We start from the raw sequence: 21,802 nt of genomic DNA, 5'->3' as shown, positions 1-21,802 counted from the left end.
AGATCATGTTGAAGTTAATTGCTGTTGTACGTGTCAGATCCTACTCAGACTTTATAATAAGTCAGTGGTTAGAGCCAAATATTCATCTCCATGGAAATTTTACCGTCATTACAAAGAATAGCAAGATTAAATTACTTTCGTAGCAGTTATTGTGATCGTACATTCACACACCCACACATTTATAAATGTGGACTACATCATTAGAACTGCTTATTTCTTTTATTATTTAAATTAAAAGTTCTGTGTATAATCTGTAAAAAAAAAAGGACTTTTCAGGTTCTCAATCTGCTTTATTTCATATTTACTAAAATAAAATGAGTATTAACAGAAATATGAATATGAGCTGGGAAAAAGAGGTAGCTGCTACGTCACTGATGGTTTGTGTTGTAGTTGCGGTCCTGACAAAAGAAGCCTTAAACTCAGAACCCAACCTAAAGTTGAGGCTTTTGGCCCAAAGTCAGGCCCGTAAAGCACGGTGCCCAGATGTTAACCTGAGCCTGTTACTGGTGCCAGTCCTGATCCGTTCCCTCTCAGTGCCTGATGCGTCTGATGGACTGGATCTTTGGAGTCTGGCAGTGGGAGCCCCAGTTCCTCCAGTGCTGGTAGTCTCCGTTGTGTCTCTCACACTCCATGATGTACTGCTGACCTCTGTAGCCCGGGTACTCATAGCACACAAAGCTGCAGACAGACAGGCAGGAGGAAGAGGAACAGTAGGTCAAACTGAATTCGATGTCTCGGATTTGATTTACATAAAAAGATCCTCCAGGTGGTATTCAGATTAAATTCAGATAATGAAGAATTGTGGCATGGGCCGAGTAGAACTTTTATAGCCACCAAATACAATTGTCAGTGCTCTCTGGCGCACAAAAGCTAGTGACAGTGTTTCTATCTTACTGCATGTTTTAGGCATCTCTGTTCTGCAGTTTTTTGTTGACAAGGTAACAAGCCATTAACAGTGGCATGCTGTGCTGCAATTTGACCTTTAAATCTTTGGTTTATTTTGACAACCACAGGAAAACAAATTACAAGATAGATAACTATTGGAGGTCCACATTATGAGACTTGGACATCTTGATGAACTAACTAACAGGCTCACAATGACAGTGTTTCATTCTGATGTTCAGTAGGTCGTGAAATTGCACAGCATCTTTGTTTTGAGTTTCATCTTCAGTCTGGACCAAAACAGTGGCTCAATCGCCATCGCCATCCCTGAAGCCATGCTGCTAGAGTCACTGGGTATGACAATACGGTTTTGAATATGTGTGATTCAGCTTTGGGAACGTGGTGGAACAAGTGTGATATTGTTGGACAGTTTTGGGACTTTTTAAAGCTGCTCAAGAGGGACATTTAAGCGTGAATTCATTCAGCGTTTTAGAGAGTTGATTTCAAATCAGATACAGCTCACAAAAGACAGAACAAAAGCAAAGACACACTGAGAAGGGCTGCCTTGAGGGTATGAAGTGTGAATGTGGTTACAAGTGTGCAAATGAGGGTTTTTGTTGCTTTGGGACATACAGAAACTACGGTATGGGTGTTTTTTATGGTACTGCTGCTCTTTTCTCCTCCTTTTTTCTCTTCGAAGCCCTTTGAACAATCTTATGATAAAACGTAGAATCGGTCGACGAAGCACCAACTTACGCTCCACACTGCACGTGCATGGAGCCCACCTCAGGCATGAGCCAGCCCATGGCCTTCAGGGAGGGGTAGTCATCGCACAGCTCTGTACAGCGGCCAATGAAGTTCTCTTTCTCAAAGATCATCATACGGCTGCTCTGGTGAGACTGGAGGTGGTGCATCACAGAGTTAGTGTTAAAGTTAGACGTACAGAGAGAGCAGACGGCACAGAGTTGTCTCGTTTCTATTTTTGAGGTGTTTCAGTCACACGCCGTGTGGCTTTCACACCCACTGCTCCCTCATCTCCTCTACAGGTACTCACAGCGCAGTAGATGGGGCGGAGGGACATGAAGCGCTCATTGTGGTAAGACAGGGAGCCACTGTAGGCTTCCCAGTTGGGGTACTCGCCCTTCTCCAGGACGAACTGCTGGCCCTGGAAGTCATGGTGCTCGAATCCCACCCAGCTGGACACATGGGTGGAAGAGGTGGAATGGTCAGATGGGTGAGTAAAAATTGTAGTGTTGTCTGAGATCATTCACAACATGAAACTGACAGGTGACATTCAACAGGGTGAGAGGGAAATTCAACCAGTTTTGTCCCTCTAGTAGTCACAGGAAACACTCAGTTGTTAGTGTTTTTTTCACATTCCCACCGAGTAAACATTCCCCAAATCAGGTGACATCCACGATTTTCAGAATAAAGATATCATTTTGTTTTAATAGAACATTACAACTTCTGTTCTGTCACCTTTTCATACACAACAAAAAGGAATTTGATCCATTGAGTCTGATAACATTCGGAAAGTCTAGATGCGTAACCTCTAACACTGATTAGCCCTGGGCATTACAACGTCTTTTTTAACCACTAATACTGCTCAAAATAACAGCAAACCTCTGCAGTAGCATGATAAGAGTCCTTACACATAAAACAAAGCACCAATGGGCTCCTTCCTTTTGGATTGACTTTGGTAATCCACTTGAATGGACTTTACTACAAGAGGAGTTGGTACCTGGGCCAGTTGGTAAGTGTTTCAAAACACTCTTTTAATAAACTCTGGGTTCACTCACTACGTTAATTTTATGTGTAGGGATTCTTCTCATGCTAATGCAGAGGTTTGGTGTTATTTTGAGCAGTATTAGTGGTTAAAAAGGATGTCTTAATGCCTTCACCGTGCTGCCCCGAGCTAATCAGTGTTAGCCACGTCCAGCTGTTAGCAACTCTCACAGATCTCTCCATTAATAGTTCATAAACGGAAAAAACTTCCTCGATGGCTTATTTGATGTATTTAAATGCGGAAAAATACCATGGGATGATGACGCGCCGGAATTACACTTTAAGGTCAGAGGTCAAGGACCCCTTTCAAATAGCCCCGCCAATCCCCCCCCACCAAAATGTAGCCTAACCATCTTCACAATAGCATTTAACGGAGCCCTCTACAGCCCATAGAAAAAGAAATAAAGGCTGACGGTATCCATAGTACACTAGTGGGTAGGTTTAAAGCAATCCTTTTCATTTCTAAAAATGCTTTCCATCAGAGAGATCTTGACATTTTCCTCTGCATTCACTGAAAAATGGAAGTATCCGCACATTTCACCAAAAAGGATAAAAACGTCCTGTGACCTTAAATTATCCGGTACTGACCAATATTGACCACAGGTGAGGCCTGTATTTCAGCTCTGAATAGGATTCACAAAGTGAAACTACTCCTGCAGTATGAATGTCTTTCTTGCTTATGCCCGGTGCACCTTACATTGCAGGACAGAGTGACCTCAGAGGTGGTATGCTTTCGTGGGAGCCTGGATACAACTTCCTCTGTCATAATCTCCATTTCTCCATCACACACACACACACACACACACACACACACACACACACACACACACACACACACACACACACACACACACACACACACACACACACACACACACACACACACACACACACACACACACACACACACACACACACACACACACACACACACACACACACACACACACACACACACACACACACACACACACACACACACACACACACACACACACACACACACACACAGAGAGTCAGTCAGCTGTCCACAGAGACGTGCAGGCGTACAGGCTGTGACTCACGCTCCACTTTCCACTCGGATGGAGCGGATGGTGTCCAGGCCGCAGTTGTGGATGTTGCAGCACTCTGATGTGAATTCCAGACACTTGCCCTGGAAATGCTCCCGATCGAACACAGTCACCTGCAGGGGAACACAGGAGGGAGAAATGAGGGTGTGTAGCTACTGTGTGTGTGTGTGTGTGTGTGTGTGTGTGTGTGTGTGTGTATTCACCTTAAAGAAAGGAGCTGTACCCATGTTTTGGAAATGCATGGGGGAGGTCATGTGGGTTTTAGTAAATCTACTCATTTCTATAGTAGAAAAGAACACAAGAAAAACAAAGCACTGGATCAGAGATGGGGTATTCACAATGTATGCCCATTGGAAAAAATTTGGTTTTATTAGATAACAACCAAATGATTTAAATGCAAACTTTAAGTGGATTTAAATAGTTTACATGTGTTGTTTACTTCCATATGAATTAAGCTCGTTTTACATTCACTTATCAAGCAACCAACATGTCCTTAATGGCAAAGTAGCAACACAAATATCTGCATTAGGTTAGAGTGTTAGTAGATCCATCCTGTGGGAAAGTTTTGTGTGTAGATCATTCTTCCCGCCCCTGCTTACCTGGAAGCTCTCCTCTCTCCTCGCGCTACTCACTCACGCACCAAATCCTCTTTACGTAGACTTTTGTCTGAACCTGGCGCTTCGGTTTTATACCGGCGTCCACGCGACCAACTCGTGCTCGCGCGTGTGCCCGTGTTGCCCCTCCATGTTAATGAGGTACACGGGGCGACTTTGTCAAGTATGAAGAGTAACGGAATTCAGAAAGAGACTTCCGGCCGGGGTCTTCAAAATGAAGCTCTGTTGAACCGTGTGGTACGATGATCGTTGGGACCAACAGAGTATTTAAATGACAAGAAAAAAAAAAGAAGAATCCAGATAATACGGTTTTTGTGAGTTTCAAGGCAAACATAACACAATTAATCATCAGTTCTGTTTGATAATTAGTTATTTGAGTGATTTTTTAAAAATATCAAACATTCCCTGGTTAGGCTCCTCCAATATGGATATGGATTTGTTGATTGTGTTGATTGATAGGCTGACAACGTAAATAGAGTATCCTGGAAGTCATTTTATAGACTAAACAATGAATTGCTCAGCCCACGGAGAAGATAATCCGTAGATTGTTATTAATACACATAGACAAGTTGGATAAGCGTTCCTTTGGGGGGCCTTTTGTGTACATTACGTTAAATCTTAATAAACAATGAAAATAAGCACGAGGCCTAGTTGCCCATTACGGGTTTTATTTTGAAGGCAGGGGGAAGAAGAGTTCCGGTTTTCCTACGGCTAACTGTAACCAGCTTGACTCAGGTGAGAGTAAATCTCCCGCGTGCTCTTCTGTGCTCGTGTTTGTGCGGGCGCGCGTGCTGGCGAGGCAGCCGCTCAGCCCCTCTCTCGCGCGCCCTGTCTCATTGTAACCATACGCGGCCTGTCTACTCAGCAGATCATATACAGCAGGCACAGAGGTGAGAGTGGGGAATGCGGGGCTGTTGTTGGTCTATTCGTATAGGTCAGCAGTGCCATCGTATAGAGCAACAATGGCCGGGACTATAGGCAGAGAATGAGAAGGATTTGGAGAACCACCCGGGGAGCCTGCTTCAATGGTGGCTCTCAAAAGTCTGGGAGATTGGGACAGAAGAATTCTATAAATGACACTGATTATAAATGAACATGATAGTAACTTCAAACGCAAAACCATAGCTAGAAAAGTGTTTTTTAGGAGAATTTATTGTGTAAAACACAAGGGAAAAAAAACCCCACAGGAGCACTGAAAAAGAAAAGAATACAGCTTTTACCTTACAAAATATGATTCTAGGTCCAAGCTGTTCCGAGCCCAATGCTGTGTAGATTTTAAATAAACAACGTTATTGTCATTTTACCTCTTTCTTATGGATGAAAAAGATGTCTAACTGACGAAAGAGGTGATCGTAATTGTTCACATGTTCGGCCGTTGTTGTCTGTTTTATTTCAACGGAGCGTTTGGACCCAGATATCGTATTTTGAAAGGGTGTTACGTCAGACTTAACAGCCGGATAGCTTTTTGGCCATTTTGTAATAGTGTCAGTTGATGAAACTGGACCTTTTTGCACTGATATTGTTTTATTGGAAACCCCCTTAGTCCATCACTTCACACAATGGACCACAGTTGCCACAGCAACACCCCCCCCCCCCCCCCCAACCTCCTCTGGTCGACCATGACCAACAGCATTTCTGAAGTCACTGCTCTGCACCAACAGTAGTTTATAATGGGCTTGATTTGGGCTCGGATAAGGACTACCATCACTTCATAAATACGACATGTCTTTTAGAGAATTTGGTTCTGACTACATACATAGGCTATATCAACTTTCCAGATATACAAATTATGTGGGATACACTTGGCAGAAATGGTTTACCTTTCATTTCACAGAGACATGTAGTGCAGGAGGATGCAAAACTGACGCAACTGATGAATTACACATTTTAATTTTCTAAATGGGTTGATATATTGATAGATAAACACATGGATGGACTGAAGGAGCAATAAATGGATGGATGTTTTTTATGTACTGTAGTAGTTGGTATAGCCCAACCTCGTCTCCTAAAAAATCACATTCCCTTACAACTAAACTGCATTCCTCATTACCTTCCGAGGATGTGTTGTTTATTTGTGACGTGACGTGTTTGCGGTATTCGCCAGCGGATGTTGATGCCAAGACTTTTTCTTCTGTGCACCAGATCTGATTAGCAACTTGAGACACACAAATGGAGTTGAAGGTGAGGGGCAACATCTCTATAAACACATTACTGCATATGGCTGCGATAAATAAATAAAGAGCTAAATCTTCATGAAAAGATAGCAGGTGATTTCCCAGATTGCATTCCGGCCAATGCGTTCCACCTCTGTTGCTCTCCACACTGTTTGCCTGTGTACAACCAGAGCATGTTAAAACGTGAGTGGTCAATACCACTTGGACTGCAAACCCAAATCAGAACACTTCTGGTACCAAAAATGTGTTCTGTTGCCTACAGATTCTGAAATCATATCAATTCATACATCTGTTTATACAGATTAGGGTTAGCCAACAAAACTACATGTCTAGGTTAAGAAAAGATTGTTGTTTGTTTTTAAAATAAGTAGCCTATTTTGCTACGTGAACTAATTTATGTACATACCTCAAAGCTGCAATCGGCACGTCTGGCAGATTGCGTTGACTCAGTCAAATTTCGAACTAGAACTCTACCGCCCCTCCCCCACTACCACCGAGCTCCTCCGCTTCCTCCCATCGAGTGCTCGTCAGTGCACGTGCACCAGATTCCTGTGAACGCGTCCTTGTCTTCTCCCATCGATAAACAGCATGGAGTACACGAGGGTACATGCTACACAGAGGTAGGCTGGGTCACTTACTCATAAATAGCAACCGTCATTTAGCGTATGCCTAGCTTGACGCGTGTCCATCCATCGAGCTTCAACCGCTTGTCCCTAACGGGGTCACGGGGGGCTGGAGCCGATCCCCGCTGACATCAGGCATGAGGCGGGGTATACCCTGGACAGGACGCCAGTTGTGGGACACAACAGAGACAGACAACTATTCCCACTCACATTCACACCTACAGGGAATTTAGAGTCATCAATGAACCTAACACGTGCATGTCTTTGGACTGTGGGAGGAAGCCGGAGAACCCGGAGAAAACCCACGCAGACACGGGGAGAACGTGCAAACTCCACACAGAAGGGCCCCAGCTGGGATTCGAACCAGGAACCCTCTTACTTGGTGGTGAGACAGTGCCAACCACCACACCCTACTGCACCGAGCTCGAGGAGTGTGCCTGTGATGTTGTAACATGCGGAGGAGGGAGGTGGGATCTGTGGCATGTGCACAAACTGTGAACTATACTGAGTGGACAGGAGGATACGGGCGCGGTGGGTATTTGCAAACGAACAACAAGCTCTATGTGCACGTAGAGGCGCTTTAATTCCACATTTATTTGTGATATAACAAAAAAAACAAATGTAATCTGTGACGAAACACATTTCCCTTGAAACGTGATTGAGAATGCAGTTTAATTCAGCAAACATATCTGAATAGCCTCAGTGGTGCCTCCTCTTCATGATGTGAGTGGGACATGAAGGAATAGGATGTGCCAAAGCGCCAAAGACAAGTATGACCCTTTAAACTCGGTTTTGCGCAGATAGTGTGATGTCTTACAAAAACACAAGATATCAAAGGTCTGTATATGAAATGTAAAATGCAATGGTTTGTGTGAAGAAAGAGCAGTCAAACCTTCATTGAGTCTAAAGATGTATTTCACACATTTCAAGGCAGCTGCCAATATCAGTGTGCTCCGTATTGATCAAAGGGCTGTTTGAAGAGCATGCTTTATTGGTGCAGATAAAAAAAAATGGCATTGACTTTTCATGCTCTCATCTTTTCTTCATCAGATCATTCAGCTCAGCATGTATATGGTCTTATTATAAGGAGCTGGAGACGGGTGGCCGTGTAAAAGTAGATGTGCATTTGAAAAACGAAAGATGGTCCTACACCATGCACTCCGAGGATATTTATGGATGGTAAAAGACCTTCCTATATGCTGCCTTTACAAATACTGATGTGATTTCATAACTTCTTGTCCTAAAGTGTATTAAAGAACAAACCCCAAGAACTTTTGCTACTTACGATTCTTAATTACGATTGCGATTCGATTCTTAAATATTAGGAAACATGCCAACAAAACTATAGTGGTAAAACTCCAATTTGTGATGTCACTGAGTATAAAGAGTGGAGCTGCTCCATAGAGAATGAATTATAAAATATAACACTGAGAGCACCATGGGAATGCTCAGATACTGATTTTCTGTTTCACAGCTGACAACACTTTAATAGAATAAAGCTCGTTTGGGTATAAAAAAAGAAAAGAAAGTTCATTCATTGTCTATTGAGCAGCGTTATACTTGATGATATCACAGGTTTGAGACTTCCGTAGTTCTCTGGTTTCTGGCTTTGAGAGAAAATAGCTTATGTTCATGAATATTGATTGAACTTTCCAAGGCCATGGGGATAACAGGGAATCTTCATTTAGGTGATGTTCCCCTTTGAATCCCAAGACACGTTCCTTCATTTACATTATTGTTTATTACTGTCTTTATGAACGTTAGTGGTTTAAATATGTATGGGTATCATATCTTACATATCTTTCTTTTTTTGCAAGATTCTTTTTTGGCAGTTTTCAAACCTATTATTTTGTAGAACAGACAGAAAATGGGGTGAGAGAGAGAGGGGGGGGGGCATGTAGGAAAAGGCCGCAGGTTGGAGTCGAACCTGCGGCTGCTGCCTCGAGGACCTTCAGTCTCTTTAAATGGGGCTGCCCTGTTTTCTTTTTTTTTTGGTAGCTCAGTCCATAGGTGACTTGGCTGGGAACCGTAGGGTCGCTGGTTCATGTCCCTGTGTGGACAATGTATGGAGCGTGGACTGTTGGCTGGAGAGGTGCCAGTTCATCTCCTGGGCACTGCCGAGGTGCTGTTGAGAAAGGCACTGAACCCCCAACTGCTAGGGGCGCCCGTCACTGGCAGCCCCCTCGCTCTAACATCTCTCCTTAATTGCATGTATAGGTCCTGTCTGTGCATGTGTGTGTATTTCGGGCCTGTGTGTGTAACATGATTAATAATAAGAGTGAAAAAATTAAATTTCCCCGTTGCGGGATAAATAAAGTAATTCTTCTTCTAAATGAACTGATGAAGCCTCTTGGATGAGAGGTAACATGTCTTCCTAGACAAATAATCAAGTCCAGTTGCTTTTTTGACTGAAATTGCTTTGGGGGTTATATGTGTGTGTTCTCATGCATGGGGAAAAAGAGATAATGTATCTCAAGAAAGTCCCTGTTTAAATAAAGGTTAATTCAAATTAAATCAGCCTGATAATGGAATAGCTGTCGTTCTTTTGTTTGACGGTTAAAAATGTATGTCACTCTCTTGCTTATGTGTTTTAATTTTCATAATCTATGATGTGATTTTCATCAAAGAATGCATTTGTGTATCCTCATTTGCTCCGAAAAGTGTTTTATCATAGACTGTGCATTTGGATGCTGGACTGAATCCAGTCGTTGCGTTCAGTCCAAAGGGAAGGACCTCTGCCAGTCTTACTATAGGACAGAGAACAGGAAGACGTATGTGCCCCTTAAAGTGAAATCCCATCTTAAAATCCTCCCAGGGTCTTTTTAAAACTGATTAGCTCGAGGCAGCGTGGTGAAGGCATTAAAACGGCTTTTTTAACCACTAATACTGCTCAAAATAACACCAAACCTCTGCAGTAGCACGATAAGAGTCCCTACACATAAAACGGAGCACCAACAATGTAGTTAGTGAACCCAGAGTTTATTAAAAGAGTGTTTTGAAAGACTTACACACTGGCCCCGGTACCAGATCCTCTCATGGTAAAGTCCATTCAGGACGATTACCAAAGACAATCCAAAAGGAAGGAGCCCATTGATGCTTCGTTTTATGTGTAGAGACTCTTATCATGCTACTGCAGGAGTTTGGTGTTATTTTGAGCAGTATTAGTGGTTAAAAAAGCCGCTTTAATGCCTTCAACGTGCTGCCTCAAGCTAATGTTAGCCGCATTTAGCTGTTAGCGACTGTCTGGGATATCTCCCTTACTCTGTCACGAAAAAAAAAAGGTCTTGACGGCTTTTTTGATGAATGTATTTGCAGAAAAAGACCCCGGGATGATTTTACACAGGAATCACCTTAACTTCCCCCTGCTGACGGTCACTTCACCACTTTTTTCTACATTTGGGATGTCCAACAGTCCCTGGGTGGGTGATACAGATTCCCTCCACTGACCTTTTTCATGATGCTCCCTTGAGCGCGAGGCTTTGAGGAGGTTCAGAGTTTCAGATTAATGAGGCTGATCACTGAATTCAAGACAGGAGTAATTTGATCTCATCTGGTGAAGAGCCACAGCCCTTATTCCCCTCCTGTCCTCATCAGTATAAGTGAAACCTTGATGTCACACATGACGTGACCTCTCCTGTGCAGCCACGTTCCCTCTTGTGCACTTGGAATAAGCACCTCATAGACCAACGCCCACCGCTATATATTTTATCCGCCCACGCAAGACAAAAGGCGGCGGTCTTTAATTTAATAGCTTTCTCCCACAGTGATGAGGAGAGAGATTCAGATTATTGTCCATGCACACTCTGAACCTCTTTGCTCACCCAGAGCTGGAACAAGGTTATTGCTTCTCAAAGCTTATTGCTTTTCCTGTTATTGTTTGTCCCAGTGCCTCTTGATTAAAACCCTGATGGGAAAGGAGTGAATCATTTTGTGACAGGCGTTTAAATGTGAAACTACTATTGGGGTTAGGGCTTTGTATGTAACAGCTCACTGACTGATTAGTTACCTTTTAGTTCAGTTATGTTTTTTGGTTCATGTCACAATGAATTTATTATAAAGTTATTTTGTCATTCAGTCATCGGAGGCATACATTGATGGATGAGGAATATACATTGATTTTCACATTTATTCTCCCCTTCTTTCAGCCTATATCTCTCTGTCTCTCTCTCGCTCTGCCTCTCTCTCTCTTTGATGATGGGGGGATTTCTATTCTGTGGGGGCTGTGAGCTCAGCGAGTTTGTTTCTGTGTCCATAATCCCCTCTCTCTGGCCGCCAGCATATAAAAGCTCCGGGGGGCCTGGCGCACTCTCACAGACCACCAGTCTCAGCCCAGAGTCTACTCCTTTACGCACACACTGCCACAGGTAAGACAGTGGACAAACATGATACAGAACGGGTAAAAGAAAGAAAGAAGGGAGGTAGAGAGCCAGAATAACACGATGTAATACCTAACAATGATAAAAGTCTATTATAGTTTGAGCTCAAGATATGACAGGCAATTTCTTTTTTTGGATAAATCTAATGGTTGTCAATACATCTCTTAATTATGCTAAAACTAATGTTTAAATCTTGACTGGTGGGACCTAAAATATACAGAACTTAAAAGTTGGTTCCTCAAATGTTTTTAATTTCAGGTTCAAAACTGAAAAGAATAAATGGCTGTAAGCAGCATTTGCTATGTTCCTTTGTATCGACGACATCATTTTGGTGATTTTAATGTTTTTTTTTGGAAAAAGTGTAAAGTCGAGTGTAAATGTAGGTGTAGAGCAGAAAAGTCGGAACGGAATTCAGCTTTGTGTGGGATTGTGTGGAAGTTGTTGGGGGTGGGGTGTGGGGGTTAGGAAAGGGGGAGGGTTATTTGTTTTATACTTTTTGCTGAACGGAGGATCATTTAAATCTTTAAATATAGTAATGTGTTGTATTACTTTGAGGAATTGTGTGATATTACTTGATAGGGTGTTTTTTTTAATCTTAGTTAAGAGAAGGGTTCAGAGAAAATGCTGACGTGCATGTTAGTGCATGTGGACGTGAAAAAACGTTGGTACTTCATGTATTGGGGAATGGTCTGTGAGAACCATGTGGAGGCAATCCTAGCCCTTTATCCCCCTCCCCACCCCGATCGTTTTCATACTGACCCTTTTCTTCTCTTCTCTTCTTCTCTCTTCTCTTCTCTTCTCTTCTCTTCTCTTCTCTTCTCTTCTCTTCTCTTCTCTTCTCTTCTCTTCTCTCCTCTTCTCTACTTTTCTCTCCAGTAATCATGTCTGCTGGAGGAGAGAAATCCAAGTCTGCTTCCCAGACTGATGGGAAGGCAGCTCAGAACAAGATGTCTGAGATGGGCATGAATTCCTACAAGGTACAGCACACACACACACACACACACACACACACACACACACACACACACACACACACACACACACACACACACACACACACACACACACACACACACACACACACACACACACACACACACACACACACACACACACACACACACACACGGACGATGATCAAACATCTACAGTTGCACCATACAGTCTTTTTCACTCAGTGTGCAGCTGGCCTCACACCTACAGTTTACCCTCTGATGTCTGTTGTCACGACCTGCTGGTTCTTACAGTGAGGGGGTGGATGACAACTACAACTGACAGAAAAATGCAAGGCTTCTGTGCATTTAGTCACAGTGGTGAAAGCCATCAAACAACACTTCAATTTACTCTATCTCTGTCTTGTTAGGTCTCATTTATAAGTCTTTCTATCCTGTGACCTCCTTCCTCATCCTCATTCTCTTTACCCCAACTATCCAGATGTGTGTGTATGACCAGGAGAACTTCCAGGGTCGCTGCATTGAGATCAGTGGAGAGTGCATGAATGTGTGCGACATGGGAATGGACAGGGTTCGCTCCCTGCGCGTCGACTGTGGCCCGTAAGTAACATACACAGTTGTACGCGCACACCCACCTGCAAGTAATCACACTGTACCCAGCACCCACACTCCTCTGAGCAAAGAGCAGGTGATTTCAAAATTTTACCTCACCATTATGTGGCATTACACACTTCACATTTGAGGCATGTGGCTGATGCTTTTATCCCGCGTGATTTGCGGCAGTGGGAGTGCAGCAGTTGGATAAACTTCAATACCTAAACTAACAGAATGACAAAGCAACAAAAAGCAATGTTTGAGAATAAATTAGTGCAGCCATCTTCCTCTGTACATATCAATCAGACAAGCATGGATCGGTGCGGACAAATAAAAATAACGATTAAAGAGATGAGTTCTTTCAAGGTAAGAGCAAATAAGCAAGTAGAAAGAAGACAGGAACAGCCACAACTGTGTCACCCAGAGTGACATCATCAAGGTAATTTTCCAAACTGTGGAAACATCATACAACTGTTTTACAGGCTGAGTTGAACTCTTTTTGATGAAAAAAATGACCTTCATGTGTATATTCCAGACTTTTCCTCACAAAAAAACCCCACCTGTAGGTCAAGTGTGCGAGCAGCTTATAGCTACGGATATTTACACTTCTTGTTCAGTGGCGACCTCTAAGGGCCGTAGTAATTATCGCAGGAGTAAACAAGGAAGTCAGGTGACTGGAGGATTAGACTGGAGGATGGGTCAAACAAACACGGGACCTTGACCCAAGAGTGAAAGTCCTCAGAGAGTCTCAGAGAGGAGTTGCCTAAAATTAGGCAGTTCTGTTTCACAATGTTAATGATAATCATGATCACACATTTGATGTTTCAAACTGCCTTCGTGCAGTACACTGATTGTCCACCCCCCCCCCCCCCCCCCCCCTTGATCATGTGACCTTTCCTCCCGTCCTCAGCTTCATAGGCTTTGAGCAGATGAACTTCTGCGGAGAGATGTTCATCCTGGAGAAGGGCGAGTACCCCCGCTGGGACTCCTGGAGCAACTGCCAGAAGAACGACTACCTGCTGTCCTTCAGGCCTGTCCGCATGGTAAACCGCCCTCTGTTCGACCGCTCAGGAAACAAGTGGTCTCACTTTGGCAGCTTCTATTCATTCATCGTTCTATTCATCTCCCATTCTTTCTCATTCAGTTGCTTCCCCCTTTTTTTGTACCCCACCAATTTCTAGGACCCTGAGAAGCACAAGATCTGTCTGTACGAGGTCGGAGAGTTCAAGGGCCGTAAGATGGAGATCATGGACGATGATGTCCCCAGCCTGTTCTCTTACGGTTTCACCGATAGAGTGGGAAGCATCATGGTCAGCTGTGGAACGTGAGTCGAGTTGCAACAGCACACTCTTATCTTCTTTTAAAAGTGTTTTTGGGAAACACACTTGCTTGTTTTCTTGCTGAGATTGAGTGAGTGTTAGGAGTGTTAGTCTGAAACCTCTCCAAGGAACGTTTTTGATCAATGGCCTTGGACCAAAATATCTGTGGATGCAATTGGAGAGACCTACAACCAAACGGGGCAACAAAACATCTGACGTATTGCTAATGCCTCAACAGGGCTCCTCTTTACTGAGCTAAGCTAATGCCCTCCGTAGTGTCCCCCGTGCCAGGGTGCACGAGCAGTGCTGTAGCCAGAAAAAGAGGTGGGTTTACCCTGTGTACCTGCGTATACCCTCCACTACACCACTGTCAAAAATGAGGTCAATATGTATTTTGCGTGAAGAACGAAGAATACGCATTGTATCAAACCTGCTCTAGGATCTGGCTGGCTGCAGAGAGACCAGACGTTTCTGCCAGAGCAAATGAAAACTGAGCTTGCAGATTCACCTGGTCCCCAGGCTAGTCGGATCATAAATCTTTCAGCTACAAACATGTCACTTTGCTTTTGCAACTGCTGCATCAACGGGTCCAGCTTCAAAATAAAACATTGAAAATATTGCACCTTATACAGCCACAAAAATGTGCACAAAAAACATGTCCAATGCAAATAAAATGCATTTTGAATATATTCAGCATATATTCAGCATTGGATCAGAAATAAATAGGTCATTATTATTATTATTAGCCATTAATCATTGAAAACAAATATAAGCTAAGTCACCATTAACAAAGCTGTCAACCTGAGAGAAGTAACTTACTTCGATATACAGTAGAACGCATTTCATGATAAAAAAAAGTTTTAATAATTAAATTAATTAATTTAATTTCATATTTTTTAAAGACGTTATCAAAAATGGAATCCGAAAGAAATAATCTAAGGAAACATCTTCTCAAATGTAATCAGATCTGATTATAGTTACCAGTTACTGCTCAAGCCTACATGTGTCAGACAGTTCCCACATTGTGACGTCATTCTTAAACTAGCCCAAACAGCAGCATAATCACCAAGTATCTGAGAGTTTTGGAAGTGAGTTCAGGAAAAGAGCTTTTTCATCAGCAGCTCACCGAGGGTGTTAGGAACGTCAGCAACTCAGCGCTCAGAGGTGTGGCAGACAGCAGACACTGTTTCTTAAATGCTGTGATTACTTCATGTGTTGTGCTCCTCGCTGTCTGAAACATCTGCGGCTTGCTCTGACAGCATGACAAACAGATCGATGTCTTCACTTGTTTGATGTTTATCCTCCCTCTACATCTGTGCTTCTCACGTCTTGCTCTCACATTTTACTCGTCTGTTATTTGTCTTTCAACCCTGTGTTTCTTTCCTTGAATCAATATCCTCCTAATCATCTCTGATCAATCACGCACCATTTTTCTCATCACTTGCTGTATTGTGATTTCGCTGCAACCATCCCTGCTTTGAAAGTGTAAAATCCTTTTCCTCCCCTCTCCTCTTCCTCTGTCTCTCCCCAGCTGGGTGGGATACCAGTTCCCCGGCTACCGTGGCAGCCAGTACCTGCTGGAGAAGGGCGAGTTCAGGCATTTCAATGAGTTTGGTGCCCGTTGCCCCCAGATGCAGTCCATTAGGCGCATCCGTGACATGCAGTGGCACCCACATGGCTGCTACACCATGTCCTCCAAGTGAAACCCAGCGAGGGCGAGGAAGAGAGGGATCGGAGGAGAGATGGAGGCCGAGGGCGGGCACAGAGATGGAGGGGGAGGCGGTGGAGGGAGGGCAAAGAAAGACAGGAGGAGGGAGAGGGTGTAATATTTCTTCCTCTGTCCCAAAATCCCATGACAGCTTGAATGCGGGATGGAGGGAATACGGCAGGTTGTTATTTTTAGTTGTTGGAACATTGTAATCTAGTGAGCAATGAAAAGTTATTCGAAGTGAAAGAGGAGATAATTACACAGACCATCAAGACTGAATACAACCATGAACGCTCTCTCCATTTTTCGTTCTCCCTCTCTGTTTGTCTGCTCCCTTCTTCCCACTTTCCTCTTTCTCCTCCCCTCCCTCCCTCTCTCCCCCTCAAACACTCCTCTTCTGCATCCCACCAACGTCAGCCCTCCCTCAGCCCATTAGAGCCTCACTGGGGAGGTGGGGGTGGATTTGTGTTTGTCTGTGTGGCGGGGGATCTGAGGCAGCAAGAGGAGTGGTGGTAAACTGTCTGTGCGCAGATCCTGCAGCCACATCAACCCTAAACCCTAATAAAGCAACTCACATCCTGATCCACTTGAATTGACCTCTTATTTAACAGATATGGTTTTGATATGTATGTCCCAAAAGTATGGATATGCTATTCCCCCACCACTACTGTGACTGAAGGCTAATGTTGCTCTGTATCTGCTGGATGTTGTCTCAAGTAATGTCACTTGAGTCAGCGACAGTTGGGGATGAAAACTAAGTTTGAAAATGAAAAACATCTGTGGGTGTAGAGTTAGAAATAAATTAGCTTACAGACCTCTAGATCCTAAGAGGTCAAGTTGCATTGTGGGTAATGTACAGGTAATATCGGGTTTCTGACAAGGAAGAGGAATGCATGGAAAAAAAGTCAATATCTTAGCTGTACACAACATTCATCCATTAATATAGCAGCAAACAAGTATTTTCTATGTAAGGAGAAGGAATTCACTCCCCTTCTCTGTTTTGCATGCTAGTGCATATTATTTTAGATATAGATATAATATATCTAAAATAATAATATAGATATTAACTTAAAAGACGATTCAATAGATGAAAATCTTACGTAAAACTTTAAGATCCAGACTTCTGCTGACGTAAATTCTTCATCCGGCTAAAATATATACTTATGAATAACCCAAATCTAAAAGAATACTATGGTTTTAAACTGGATAAAAAGTAAATTCATGTCAGCTGGAAGACAACCGCCATGCTGAAGTATGCACAGTTGGGATATGACATTGACAGGTGATCAAATGTAACAGACCGTATATTTGGAATAGCATTATATTATCTATCTGGATTGAACATTGTTCGAAACATGTAATAGTGTAAATACACAACTCACAAAAATATATAACAACGGTCTAGTCGTTTTTAGACATCCTAATGCAGAAATCTTCTTCTCTAAGACACGGTATTGATTTACTGCACACACTTCACATACCCTGAAGAAACAGCCGGTCCATACACAGTGTGTGATCACTCAGCATAATGTTTGCTACAGAGACACAGATTGGCTTTCTATGATGGAACACTTTGGATCAACATTGTTAATGTGTGAGCTAAGAAAGCACTCACTCTTCACTACCATTGCAGTCTGCCTGAAATAGCTCATTATGTTTTAAAGCTTTCTATGAGTTCCTGCATTATTTATCTTTCTCACCAAAGAGAACTGAAGCCCAGTTGTCTGCTAACGTCAGCACCAAAATGGACCTGACCACATTTTAGCATTCACACTACATTCAATAATGCAATGCTTCCTTTCTTCCCTAAGGGTGATCAAATATTCAAAAATATCAAATCATTTGTGGGTGACCCACGTTAGTGATCATTCGCCTTTTTATAGATCAGGGCTTTTAAATTGCTTAGAGTACTTCAAATCTTGCAAACATAATGAGGTGTGTTTCAGTAAATGGCATTGTGGCATTCATTGTTAGCTCAGATATGATGCGCACACTACATTTATATGATTCACATGTTCATTCATAGTTTTTCTTTCTTCTTCACCAGCCGGCTGACTAATCCATACACTTTCTATTTAACTACAACAAAACAGGTACACACTCCAGTGAGAACCATAGACTATATAAAAAAATGGACGTAGTATATCTGTCGGGGTCCGTTCTCTTAACTTGAACCAATCATATTCACCTATGGGAGTCGCCATCTTGTCAGACTTTGACTCCGCCTCATTTCCTTTGATCAAAAAAGGGCATGTATCTGACGTTTGGGGGAAGGAGATACGTCCATCTGGCTGATGTACACCTCCAAGGAGAAGTGAGGGCCAGTGTCTAGCTGTCACTCAAGAGGCCACGGCACAAAAAAGTGTTGTCAGTGCCCCTCCGGTGTTGTCATGGAGATATGACCTAAACATACAGACTAGATTGTTGTTTTTTTGTCCTAGGCCTTAAACAAGTTTAATTATGCTGTGAAAATGGCCTGTTTAACATGAGGGTCAATGAGAAACTGCTCTATTATGAAACCTGCCCCTAGTGGACACTCGGCGAACTGACATTTTTTTTTCAAATGTGAGTCAGCTGCAAAGTAAGCAATTTGATTTTAAAATCATCTAAAATGCCAAAAAAAGAAACAACCAGTCTGATCTCTGTCAACTTAAGCACTACGGGCAAATAATGTGATTCCTATAATGATACAAAACACGGGAGGTTGTTTTTGCACAATCCTGTGCAAAGATTAATTTTGAAGCATTCAATGTTCAATCATGGTGGATTCTGAGTCAGGCAGATGTTACCAAAGATGGTCATGTCCTGAACTGGACAGCAATGGCCAATTGTTTGTTATTCAACTAGAATATCAAGGTTGGGAGATATTTTGGTGGATCCAAGGTTCTGGAAGTATTGGAGTTGGAGCAGCGGCAGCACTTTGAAGACTGGGATAAATATCCAGTTTTCCTTGCTAAATCATCATCTGTTCCCCGGAATTTTTTGTACGTATTAAAACAAAAAGTAATGCACAGTTATTTGTGTGTATTATACGTACTTATGTTGTGAGTGTTCAAAATATTAAAAGCAGGGCATGTAGAATAATACGGCGAATCTCCGGAAATCTTCCAAAACACAGGCTAGCGGAGTTAGAGCTTCCCATTGCCGTTCATGTCCCAGGTAAACTTAGCCAACCCACAACCTTTTTTTCTAACCCTAAGCGTCACCTTTTGTAGACTAAAGCCGGTCATGTGACTGTAGTTTTTAGCATCTCTCACGGTTCACTTCAGGTCCGTTGCCATCTTCCGGTGGACTCGTTCTGTCACCGTGTTGTGACTTCCATTCGCCGTTTCGTTAGATATCATACAAATCTTTGTGCAGTATTTTTTATACGACACGACAATCAGCATAGACGGTTTATAATAAGTGGTCGTCAGGGACGTCACCCACTGAGTTTGTGGACTACCATCTTTGAAGCCCTGAGTTTGACATTTTGAAACCAGAAGTGACCATATCTGGACAAGAGGATGCTGAGCTAAGCTATAACGTAGTAACACAGATCATGTATATATACTGTACGTGCAAACAGAAGTTGACTGAGGGTGAGCACTACAGTTAACACATTCAAACATTTATACTTGTATTTTGGGTTTCTATTCGAACATGTTCACGTGCCTTTATCTTAAGAAATTTTTTTATTTTTCTCACCCTCTGTCTGAAAAACTTTAACACCTGTCTCTTTAAGCCCATCTCCTGAAAACGTTCAAATCTCCCATAAAGTTTGAGGTTATGTTTTGTTTATTGTGCAGTGTTTCATGCAAGTGACAAAGGCTTCTTCTCCATAGAAACATTTGCTGAGGCGTATGGGTACAGTCGAATTCAAAGTAATTATCCAAACTGAAAAAATGTGGTATATAGCATCATTATAGTATTATTAAATCAGCCCTTGCTGCCATGATGATTTAAATGTGGCTCCACCCCCTCTGCTACTCTCCTGAGGCAGCTAATTGACTGACAGGAGTGGGTCATTCAATCATGAGAACTAATTGAACTTCAGTCATTACATGAATGAATATTGTACAATTAAAGGAGACCTCCCTGATACAGTGGATACAGCTGAAGCACGCAGTCGTCACCACATTAACATGTAGGAGGAGAGCAACAGAAATAGACAGGGAGGATAGCTGAGAAGCACATTTTGACACTTGTGTCCTCATTGCATTCACCTGATGTTTCCTATTTGTGTTACTTTTTTGGGCTCTTAAATCCCATTATATAGTATCTACACATGCAGGAAATATCTCTTAAAGATGTGAAATATGTTGACCCAAATACAAGCTACTGCAGCAACATTTTTTTTTTTTACCGGGGCAAAAGGCTATAGAGGTTTATTGTAATATGTAAGCATTTCAGAACTTTCCTCATTATTTTTTCATCCCTCCTTACTGAAACACTCCTATATCTGCCTCTGAAGCGGCAGCAAAAACACAACTCTATCAAACCAGATTCCATACGGTCCCATTCGGCACGCTTCCTTGTTTCAAACTCGGCACACTTCACCTGTCACCCTGGCAGCCAGTTTAGTTAAGTCTATAAATACATTGAGATAAGACACCTACAAGGTGCTATGAGTCTTCCTGGCTATGCAGTTAAATATGGCTCGGAGGAGTATTGACGTCAGACTGACAAGCACACGCGCACACATGCATGTACGCAGAGCATACACACACATATGGACCTTCATAAGTGAGTAGATCCAAGCACAAGCCGGCACACACACATGCCTTATTTCCAGCCCTGCCTCTGATGTCATTCTGTGAATTGGGACTGTATCAGCAGCAGGGCATTATGGGATAGCGTATAAGAGCTTAATGATTCCTTGAGGTACAATACTGCTAATAATGGAGAGAGAGAGAGAGAGAGAGATAGATAGATAGATGGAGAGAGAGCCGCACACACACACACACACACACACACACACACACACACACACACACACACACACACACACACACACACACACACACACACACACACACACACACACACACACACACACACACACACACACACACACACACACACACACACACATAAATATCCATCCAATCTCCACCCTCTCACTTCCAATTCCAGCGCCACACTTCTCACTCCATCTGTTGATTTAGCAGCTCTGAGCACCTGATTGGCTGCTCAGACGTTTGGTCATTCCCCACTGTTGATAAAGACACATCCCATTCATTAGAAGCTGTTAAAGTTGATGAAGTGTGTACTTAGTCTTTCTTTGTCAACTTATGTTCCCCATCACACTTCCTCTCCCAGAGGGTTGAGGTCACTAGGTACAAAATGGATTTTATGTGACAACAACACTTTGATTTGTTTAAAAGAGAGGAGGGAGAGAGGACGCGCGTCAGCTTTTTCACAATGGAAGCCCATGTCGTTTCATAGGAACAACATAAGGAGGACGTGTTCAATCTATGAGGCTGATAAAGCCTCTCCTCACAGCTGCTTCATGGAAGACTCAAGCTGACTCTTTGATAAATAAATAAACGAATGAATACCCAAATAAAAGCGAAGTGAATTCAATAAAAAGGAATAAATTAATCAAATTGAAAAAAAAGTGATCATCATGATTGTCACCTCGAGACTAATTTCCTTCAACAAGATTTTACCAACCCCACATTTGGCATATTGAAAATTGTATGAGGGCGCGATCAAGTGGAAT

The 21,802-nt window shown here is 42.6% G+C and overlaps 2 protein-coding genes across 2 annotated transcripts; one reads left to right on the top strand and one right to left on the bottom strand.

The window, feature by feature from the left end:
* Nucleotides 1–530: 530 nt before the first annotated feature.
* On the bottom strand, nt 531–4,015 carry LOC310957837 (beta-crystallin A1-like; the record flags this gene model as incomplete). Its single annotated transcript, XM_083928571.1, has 5 exons — nt 531–678; nt 1,639–1,781; nt 1,937–2,078; nt 3,732–3,850; nt 3,941–4,015. The coding sequence occupies 5 exons, from the start codon at nt 4,013–4,015 to the stop codon at nt 531–533; spliced, it is 627 nt and encodes a 208-aa protein (XP_083784697.1).
* Nucleotides 4,016–11,339: 7,324 nt separating this feature from the next.
* crybb1l2 (crystallin, beta B1, like 2) lies at nt 11,340–16,093 on the top strand (the record flags this gene model as incomplete). The annotated part of the gene is given in 7 exon segments (XM_083937727.1): nt 11,340–11,452; nt 11,454–11,512; nt 12,401–12,501; nt 12,959–13,077; nt 13,982–14,114; nt 14,253–14,395; nt 15,922–16,093. Coding segments are annotated over 7 exon segments (840 nt in total).
* Nucleotides 16,094–21,802: the final 5,709 nt, after the last annotated feature.

Source organism: Echiichthys vipera (assembly GCF_963691815.1).
Source record: "Echiichthys vipera genome assembly, chromosome: 2".
Classification (NCBI taxonomy): Eukaryota; Metazoa; Chordata; class Actinopteri; order Perciformes; family Trachinidae; genus Echiichthys; species Echiichthys vipera.
Note: the sequence above shows the minus strand (reverse complement) of the source record. Positions and strands in the feature narration are given on the sequence as shown.